This window comes from Eleginops maclovinus, chromosome 22 (genome assembly GCF_036324505.1).
Source record: "Eleginops maclovinus isolate JMC-PN-2008 ecotype Puerto Natales chromosome 22, JC_Emac_rtc_rv5, whole genome shotgun sequence".
Classification (NCBI taxonomy): domain Eukaryota; kingdom Metazoa; phylum Chordata; class Actinopteri; order Perciformes; family Eleginopidae; genus Eleginops; species Eleginops maclovinus.
In genome coordinates, this window is record NC_086370.1 from 11,957,899 (window position 1) to 11,968,298 (window position 10,400).

Genomic DNA, 10,400 nt, shown 5'->3' on the forward strand with positions numbered 1-10,400 from the left:
CATTTGGTCAAACTTACTGAGGCTACTTACAAAAAGGTCTATATTCAATATCATCATACATGTGACAGTTTATCTTTACACGTTTGTTCATAAATATTATTTATTATTTTTGTTGAAATGTACCTAAAATCACGTATCAGACACAAATGGCAAAACAAAAAAAAGTGAATTAAATATGTTTTCAATGGCAATGAAATATTACACCTGCTTACAATGGTATTTTCTTTCACAAGTAAGCAGCAGCCCATGCCAAAATAAAACAGTAATATCACAACAAAAATTAAACAATAACACATAAAAACTGGATTTATGAGATGATGTTGTCACAGTAGAATTATTCAGATATTTTACTTCAGTGTAATTATTATTACAGTTCGAAAACACACATTTTAAAGTAAATGTCTTGCATTCAAAATCGTATATAAGTAAAAGTATAAAAAGATTTAGCAATGAAATATACCTCAATATATAATGCAGAATGGTCAATTTCATAATTATTTATATTTAATATGATACTATTTGATGATTTTATGCGGTGGAGCAGGAGACAGTTTTACAGAATAAATATTCATCAATATTATGCAAAATAAATGTGTTACTTGTTGGTGTGGTATAACAAGCAGGAGAGCATTGGTGTGTAAAGGTATGTTGGTAGTATTTAATATTGTACTCGATAAATATTCACAAAAATCTTTCAAAGGTGTTTATAATAAAACACATTTGTAATTGTGGTAGCACTGCACAATTCAGAAATTATTGAAAATTGTACACAAGCAATCCTTCAAGCATTTAAGCCCCAGTTAATGTTGTAGTAGGCCTATAACCAGCAGTTGACCATTAATGTGTGATGTGATTTTGGTAGCACTTGAAGGTATCACGGAGAAGTTATTGAATATTTTTGAAGCATGTCTTTTTGTGTTGCACTTTGTAGACGGTCCCTGCGCTCTTCTCTCCTCCGAAATCAGACAACAATGTCAGTTGTACTGCTCGGCTCGATTTTATAAAAATGAACTTGTAGCTCGCTGTCTCTCTCACTACAGTTAAGAGACGTCGTTGTCGTTTTAACAACAAGTTGTTCATGAGTTATTGATCCATCAATTTCAAAATCAATAAAATATTCAATATGTTTGTCACTTAACCGAGCTCAGTTCTTACTGAAGCCATCTGTGTCTAAACACCCCACATGCCTCTAAACTCACTTTATATTTTACGTATCGGGGCGTTTCATCTTACAATGCGCTAATCACATTGTTTGGTTACGAAACTAAAGCGGAGGACAAAGGGACTATGGCTGGACGTTAGCGATTGCTTAAAAATAGAAACCGAAAGACGTCAAAACAGACAACCAGTGAAGAGAAGACGGGGAAACTTTTACGTCACACGGCCTTTGTCGCCGCCACATCGCTTGATGCCTTCAGGGTCAATACAAGTTCGTAAATACTGAAACTACATACTTAAGCCTTTAAATTGTGTTTTTTCTGAAAAAACCTCAGCCTTAAAAATATAAACGGTACTTAAACGGAATTTTATCTTTTTTATGAATCAGTCCCAGTGGGATTTATTTTGCAGTCTAACATAGTGGCAGATGAACATTGAGTAGGCTATATTTTGTCATTGCTTTTATACATATAAATAGATTTTTATGTAACATTGTCTCACATCAATAGGCATATTTGTCTATTCAAGACGTCCAAAACCATTGTACGTTGCAAGTTCCATCGCATGGAGGAGTTTGTATGTAAAATACTTTCGTCTCATCCGATGACGCTAATATTTCCGACGATACCTGAACGCTCCAAAAGCCACATCAGGTTTCGTGGAGGGGGAGAGGATCCGCATTTGAGCTTTGTCTGTAACAACATCCTTCTCTTGAGGATAGCTCTTTATTTCGTTAATATAAAGCGTCGGGTGACTACATTTAAAACGTTAGTTTAGTATACTTATATACACTGGTAACCCGAGGTACAAAATGCTTCAGTCTCTTGCGAGCAATTCGTGTGTGCGGTTGATACAGAGTCACAAATCGACATGGTATTTTGTGTCTCTAGTCTTGGGGTATGTCCTTTATCTCGTATTCGGTGCTGTTGTCTTTTCTTCGGTTGAGCTGCCTTACGAAGACCTCCTGCGCCAGGAGCTAAGAACCATTAAAAAACAGTTCCTCCAAGAAAACGAGTGTCTATCCGAGGCTCGTCTGGAGAGGTTTCTGAAGAAAGCCCTTGATGCCAGTAATTATGGGGTCTCCATCCTCAATAACGCCTCTGCTAACTGGAACTGGGACTTCACCTCAGCGCTGTTTTTTGCGAGCACCGTGCTGTCCACCACAGGTACGTGTTGGTTAACGAGGACAGCGCTAGGCTGCACAGTGCATGTGATGCTGCAGCCGATCAGGTGTGCAGAGAAAGATATCATTTGTTTTCACCCAGCATTAGTCTGAAGTGGGCCCCTGTTTTGGCCAAAAATCGTTCTGTGGGGAGCTGTAATGTAACTGAGCCACTAGTAGGTCACACAAACATGGCCTTCTGAATACAATAAAGTAGAATCTAAAAACGTGTCCCTGGAATGTAACATTTATAAGATAAATTAGCAAATTGCTGCTATTTTCGTTTTGTGATGTAGGATTTAAGGTCATACATCTATGTGCATGTCTAGCCCTGGTACATGGCTAAAGCTTTACATTGAATGTCTAGTTCTGGTACATGGCTAAAGCTTTACATTGAATGTCTAGTTCTGGTACATGGCTAAAGCTTTACATTGAATGTCTAGTTCTGGTACATGGCTAAAGCTTTACATTGAATGTCTAGTTCTGGTACATGGCTAAAGCTATACATTTGTATATATTACATTTATTTTTGGGACAGTGAACACTGCCTTGCACTCAGTACAGCGTCTGACAACATTAAATGAGCTGCCTCTTGCACAGTATGTTGCTGTATTGCAGACAGAGGCAGGCCTTCATCCAGTGTGAGTGATATGAGCACATATGACACTTTTTACAACACCATCACCTTCCTCGGGCATTACATGTTCTAGTTTAGGTAAAGCTTTTTAAACAAATACTTTGTAATTTAAACATAATTTGCATGGCACCGTGCATAGAGGTTTCTTCTGTTATCTGGCATTGCCATAGACGTCAGGGAGGATACCTTAAGAACTTTAGTCTGACCGCAGTTATCTTGGAAGTTTCAACATACAAGAATGTGCTGATAACATCTGGTTAAGCCTTTCCTGTATACGTCTAAACAAAATTCTGATGATGGCTAAACAGAGACTTTACATTTATGTAGATCGGATAGAGCTCTGACTTTTTCTGAATGCCTTACATTTTTTGTTTTTATTCATTTCAATGGCCCATTTAGAATGGGTTTGTTTTTCATTGTTTCTGTGTTACTGTGATAACTCAAACACCTGTTGTGGAATACTTTCTAATACCTTTGTTTCTCAACAGTTACACAACAGATAGGTTACTTTCAAAACACAGACAACATGAAGACACCACTGTTAATTCTCACTACAGAAGAAAGCAACAGGAAACAGTGTGTCATTCATTTTATCCGTAACAAAAGTAGACGGTTAATTGAATGAATACCAAGCAATTGCAGAAAGTGAATTGCTGGGTCCACTTCACAGGAACATGTTTGTTTTTTCTGCAACACAGTCCTGTTCTCATAAATCCTCTATCGACCTGTAACTGCTTTAAGACAGCCTGCATCTTGGGTATTGTGTAGCTATTACTGTGTTTGATTCCCTTTCAAATTTAATCTATGTCTTTTCCTGTTCTGTATGTTCAGGAACATAGTCTGAATAAGTTTAAATAAACCAGAAACAACAAGCAGTTTTGGGAGATGGAGTGCACATGTTTACACCTATGGATCCGTTTTGTTTTCTACAGGTTACGGTCACACAGCCCCACTGTCAAATGGCGGAAAGGCATTCTGCATTGTCTATTCAGTGATTGGCATCCCCTTCACCCTTCTCTTCCTCACTGCTGTGGTGCAGAGGATCATGGTGTTCAGCACGCGCAGGCCGATCATGTACTTCCACAGGCGCTGGGGCGTGTCCAAGCCTCTGGTGGCCATCGTTCATGCTACCTTGCTCGCCACGACGGCCATCTCTTGCTTCTTCCTCATCCCCGCCGCCATCTTCTCAGCACTGGAGGACAACTGGAACTTCCTGGAGTCTTTCTACTTCTGCTTCATTTCCCTCAGCACCATCGGCCTGGGTGACTACGTACCTGGAGAGGCCACCAATCAGAGGTTCAGGGAGCTCTACAAAGTGGGCATCACTGGTGAGTGGACATTCTTCTTTGTACCTGCTCATTCCATTGGAAATATATTGCATCTGTGAAGTCCATTTTAATCCTTATGAAGGTGTTTTTAATGCTTCTTTGTGAATAATTGGGAACATTGTCATATCATTGTCAAATCATATATACTGTCAAAATATATTAGGAACCAGACCACTGGCACACAGCAGAGCCTGCACGTCGAATCCCATCTCTCATACACCATCATAAACACTTCCTGTTGCAAAGAGGATATACTGCTTTCATTGATTGTGCTGGGAGGAACAGAAAGCATGAAGCAAATACAACCCTAATACAGATATAGTTGTAGAATGTGCACTACAGTGTAATATACACTGCCCGGCCAAAAAAAAGGTCACAAGCCTGTGGGGGCAGTGCTATGATCTGGGGTTGCTGCAGTTGGTCTGGTCTAGGTTCAGCAAAGTTATGTGCCCAAAGAATGAGGTCAGCTGACTACCTGAATATACTGAATGACCAGGATATTCCATCAATGGATTTTTTCTTCCCTGATGGCACGGGCATGTTCCAAGATGACAATGCCAGGATCCATCGGGCTCAAATTGTGAAAGAGTGGTTCAGGGAGCATGAGACATCATTTTCACACATGGATTGGCCACCACAGAGTCCAGACCTGAACCCAATTGAGAATCTTTGGGATGTCCTGGAGAAGACTTTGTGCAGTGGTCCGAGTCTCCCATCATCAATACAAGATCTTGGTGAAAAATTAATGCAAGACAGAAATAAATGCTGTAACATTGCAGAAGCTTGTGGAAACGATGCCACAGGGAATGTGTGCCGTAATCAAAGCTAAAGGCGGTCCAACGAAATATTGGAGTGTGTGCCCTTTTTGGCCCGGCTGTATATATACTGTGAGCAAAAATATACTGTATTAGGAACAAGACAACTTGCAGACAGCAGAGCCTGCACGTCGAATCCCATTTCTCCTAATCCATCATAAACACTTCTTGTTGCAAAGAGGATATACTGCTCTCATTGATTGTGCTGGGAGGAACAGGAAGCATCAAGCAAATAAAACTCTAGTATAAACAGTATAGATGTAGAATGTGCACAACACTGTAAGATATATGATAGGGATAGTCCTAATTTGTTTAATACTATCCTAAATCTCAATAAATTATTTACAGAGAATGTGTGTGAGAATATCCCATATGGATTTTTTTATGATGGTGAACTTTGATCTACCTGGGTGTGACACAACCAGCTAGATCTTTACTGTAAATATAGGGTAAAGATGCATGTGCAATATGGGCAAAACATGTCTGAGAGTTACAGATACACAGATAGGATTCAGGTAGAACTGGTTCCCTTTTTGGATTTTCATATACTGGTGGGAAATAATTAGCTAAATCCAGACTAACAGGTTCCTGTTTCAGATCTAGATTGTAGTACATGTGGTATAGAAGTGGCTTTTACCTTTATCAGTTTGAAACAATATAACATGCATTTTACAGCGCTTTACACTTTACTGCATTTGCCATTGCTATAAGTAAGCTATGCTATTGATTTTATAATAGGCCGTTGTTAATCTATACTAAACACAAAACAAATCTGAAAAAATAACGATATTACCACTGCAGCAAATGGACATTAAAGGTTAGAAATAACATGTCCTTGCTACACATATTGTATGGAAAGTGTTACTGTAAAAAGCAAATAACTTCTACATAAAGTGTAGCTTTTTAGCACTTTTTAAGCTGCTGTATGCTGCTGATAAAGCAACATTTTGACGTCCATTTCGCATTTTCCATCGGGTCTTAATGCCCTTAATTCGGCAAAAATAATGCAGTGCAGGAGAAAAAAAACAGAGCCCCGGCCTAATGGAGAGCCAGGCATTAATTGCATTTTCTGCAAGGTTGTTGAGCTTCCTTTTAGCAACACTGTCAAAGCTCTTAATGACTATAATAGAAAAAAAAAGTCAAATTAAATTTCAACCCATGCACTCTTGACAAGCTGTGTGGGTGTGCATGAATGATGAACGTGCTGTAGTGAACCGTTGCCTGCATGTGTGTGGGAGTTTTGTACGCACCACCAGAGAGACGTTTTATAGCAGGAACAGAGAGTGTCAGTCCGTAGGAGGAAAGGAAGCTGTGACCCAATCTATTTGTTTGATAACAGCAGACATATTTGTACTACTTCCGTTGTGACGAATAACGGAAGTGACATTGCTATCTGCAAAACCTTTTAGAGCTATAAAACAGAAGGCTTAGTTTGTTTGCTTGTCTGGATTTTGCATTGTGATAAGCACTGCCATTGGTTTTGTGATTTGCTTTTAAGGTATAACTAAATTCTTTGTCGATACAATATGTTCTTCCTTCTTAATAAAGCCTAAACATAAGACTATTGCTTGAATGCAAATGTATACTAAAACCTTTCACAAAAAGGTGCTTTTACAATAGTCGTATTACAATTAAACTGTTTAAATGCTGCTTCAAACGCTCCTTGGATTTTCAGGGGATTTTGCCTGTTTGAATGTTTGAAGGGAAAACCAGTCAGTGCATATTCTGCTGCAGGCACTGATCAACACATATTTAGTGAACATGCCTTATCTTACCACTAAACGGAGCACACATGTTTGGCTAGCCACTGCCCTCTTGTGTCAGCGGGTGTACATTTTGGAAAATAATATTAAGAAATGCATTTCATTCAAGATTCAAAGGATTAATTGTCATATAATCCAGAAGCTACAGTGTAGTTTCATGTCGTGAAACCTATATTAATACAACAAAAATGTATACAGTATTTGCCATAGAAATGCTATAAATCATCTTAAATCCAATGGAATATTTAAGTCTTTCTTGTCAGGGATATGGGAAAAAATGGTTATTGTTGTTTTCTTTAGATATGCTGATATTTAATTAAACTTCAGCTAGTTACCTATCCTTTTTTAAATCCCCTACCTGTGTTTTTTGTCTCATCAGTCTACCTGATCCTGGGTCTGATTGTCATGCTGGTGGTGCTGGAGACCTTCTGCGAGCTGCAGCAGCTGAAGCAGCTGAGGAAGATCTTCTACCTGAAGAAGGAGAAGCCCCAGGACCGCCTCGCCATCTTGGAGCACGACCACCTGTCCTTCACCACCGTGTCCAACAGAGCCACCGCTTACACCGAGGGCAAAACACAGCCGTTTGTTAGCGTGCCAAGTCTGGTCTCTCCCAATGATGATCCAATGATCCAGTAAACAACGACAAACATCTAATGAAGGATGAAAATATGACAGTAGGGGCTAATGCACGCAACACTATAGACAACACGAAGAACGAGTAGATCATAAGTCTCATCTGTAGGCATCCTGCAAAGCTCAGTCCTGCAAAATTGTAGTAAAACTAATTGATACTGTTTAGATCAAGCAAACAATGGCCTTTATCAACCCTCAACACTGACAATAGAGTGCTCAAATGTATGCACATTAATAAGGGAGAACATTAGTATTTTAAAACTATAAAGAATAGCCTTCTGCTGTAGTTATTACTCCCTGGAGATGAGCTCCTTCATGAGCCGTGCTATTTATTCCATACTTAGGGTACGTTTTCAAAAGTAATTGGTCTCTTAAAACTAGCTGAAATATAGGACAGTTCTCTGTAGTGTCTCGCATATTAAAACATAAACATGTATGTATCCTATAAGTAGAGATGCTTGACAGGTATGTAGAATGTACATATTCAGGTTAATGTTTTAAGATGTACAGTATAGCGCCATTGAGAAGTACAACACCTGTTAAAGATGAGCCAAACAGTAGCCAAAACGCAAGAACAATGCAAGTTATTAATAATGGAGTTTAGAGATTTTTTATTACGATATGGAATTCTGACAGCAGGAAACCGTTAATGCTGCACATGCTTCATTTGAGTCGTTTTCAATTGGATTGGCGCCTATTGATTTCTTTAAAGGTCTGAAAGTTTCAGGGTCCTGTTTTCGATTGCATGTGCTTCTGAAAGCACAGACAATAAATGTTCTGAACCATAGGTTGGCTGAGCTCTGGAGAATATATCCTGAAAAGATTAGCTTTTTAGAATGAAAAGTTTGCCAAATAACAGCCTTTGATTAAAAGATGGAAGAGAAAATATTTACTCTCCGTAAAACAACAACATTTTTAGCAGCACCTTTGGCTCATCTTTATGGAGGTGATGACTTTTCTTTTTGGACTTAACGTCATCACACATTTCATTGTGAGGAATCGTTTTTATCTGCAGATATGTATATTTTCTCTACATGTTGATGTGATTTTCGTAGTTGTCCATGTGTGACAATAAGCACTATAATTTATTGATTTGTCTGGATGGCTTAATGTGTGCTGGACAGTTTGAAAGGGAAAGTAGAGGTTAGCAAAGCTTAAAAAGGGAACAACAGAGTGCTGGCTGACCTGACATTTTTCACTGTCGATAAATAGAGCTCAGTTTGCACATGTACTGGAGCCAGGCAGAGGTACAGATAAAAATAACTGTTTTGGATTGCTCAGAGAGAAAAGGGATATGGTTCCAAAGATTTAATCAAGGAGATATTTTTAATGGGAAAACAATGGTACTTTTGATGATCTTAAAAGACTTGATATTTGCTCGATCGCTACAAAAGAGCAATCAGTCTAACAGAAACTATTTTACTGTATTAACACAATTTTAATGTATATTTTTGACATGAGGAAGGTTTACAAGATTTTAGAAGTAACTAATGAAAGTAATTATTCAGCATAAAAGGTGCATTTGGGAAACTCAAAGAGCAGGGGTGCAGCTAGAACATTGCAGCTAGAATTATCAACCACATCAGTTTTTAATCTGCTCATCAATCAAGGATAACTTTCCATAATTGGAAATAAAATATATACACATGCACATTTTTTACAAGGTTGTTATCGCACTCATCTATACTTAAAAAAAAGCATCTGCATCTGGAGGGAAAATGGTTTGACAGGTCTCATGCCTTTATCTGTCCTGCTGCAGATAAACACTCACTCGTACAGTGTAGCATACTGCTGCAATGCAGACTTTTCAGTAATGTAAAAACTTGCATTTCTTATACATGTTATCTATGTCTCAGTCTCCATGTGGAACTGATGTTCTGACCTCATCTTTCTTTGCTACATCGTCACATCAAGACAGTCGCAGCCTTTTATGTAGAAGTCTTGAATGTGACCTTTTTTAAGCCGTTTGCTACAGTGATATTCAAAGCCTGCAGCTTCATGCCTCGCTGCTCTGCTTGCTCTGTTAGTTTAGCGCTGACCAGTTATTTGAAACGCTGTGGCAAGGTGTCCTGACTGCTTGCAAAATTAGCTTTGAATCATCCCAGTTACTCACTGATCTTTAATATTGTATTTTTTAGATCAGTGGGATTTTAGTTGCTTTTTCCACCAGTATGGGCCTTTGTGTAAACTGTGAAGCAGTAAAATGAAATGAAAAATGTCTGCTGAGAGAAAAGGGAAAACTTGTTTTTTTTGCCATGCTATACGGTTTCTCTTTTACTGTAACGTTTCACTGTTTTGTAGAAACATTACATAGATTGATGTCAAGGCTTTTACCCTTCAGGATGGCTGTTTTCGGCAGTGTTTGTCATACAGCTTGTCAGGTGGAAAAAAATCTGTTCAGGGAGAACACATTGTGTCAAGGATTAGAAATGGAAGCACACACTGACATTATTTATTTATGCTGACAAAAGTAACCTGTTTGGAAAAATTGGAATCCCATGTTTCTGTACATATCTCTGCAGTTGTTGTGGTGAATACTGTAAGTTCATCTACACCGGCAAGTATTGAAGTCTTAATACCAATAATGGTCAACAAGATTTCCATTGTCCTAGGTTTTCTGTAAAAATTAATTTTAGCATAAGAAGTGAATCCATGAACTGTAAAATATCACTGTGTCTTAAATAAAGTGTCCGTTTATTATTACTTGATCTGACTGTTGTTATTTATCTTTTCTCTGATCATTTTATCCAGTCCTACATACAGTACATGGGTAGGTCATGGGTATGGTGTTTATCTAGGTCCCCGCAAACACAGCAACATGTGTATATGTTTTAATATACTAAATGTATACAATTAAGAGTGAACATTGCCAGGAATTTAAACACACAAAACCACCTGTGTGAA

The 10,400-nt window shown here is 38.4% G+C and overlaps 1 protein-coding gene across 1 annotated transcript; it reads left to right on the forward strand.

Moving 5' to 3' along the window:
* Positions 1-1,799: 1,799 nt before the first annotated feature.
* Positions 1,800-10,199, forward strand: kcnk1b (potassium channel, subfamily K, member 1b). Its single transcript, XM_063874921.1, has 3 exons — positions 1,800-2,324; positions 3,890-4,285; positions 7,243-10,199. The coding sequence occupies exons 1-3, from the start codon at positions 1,970-1,972 to the stop codon at positions 7,497-7,499; spliced, it is 1,008 nt and encodes a 335-aa protein (XP_063730991.1). The 5' UTR covers positions 1,800-1,969; the 3' UTR covers positions 7,500-10,199.
* The last annotated feature ends 201 nt before the right edge of the window (positions 10,200-10,400 follow it).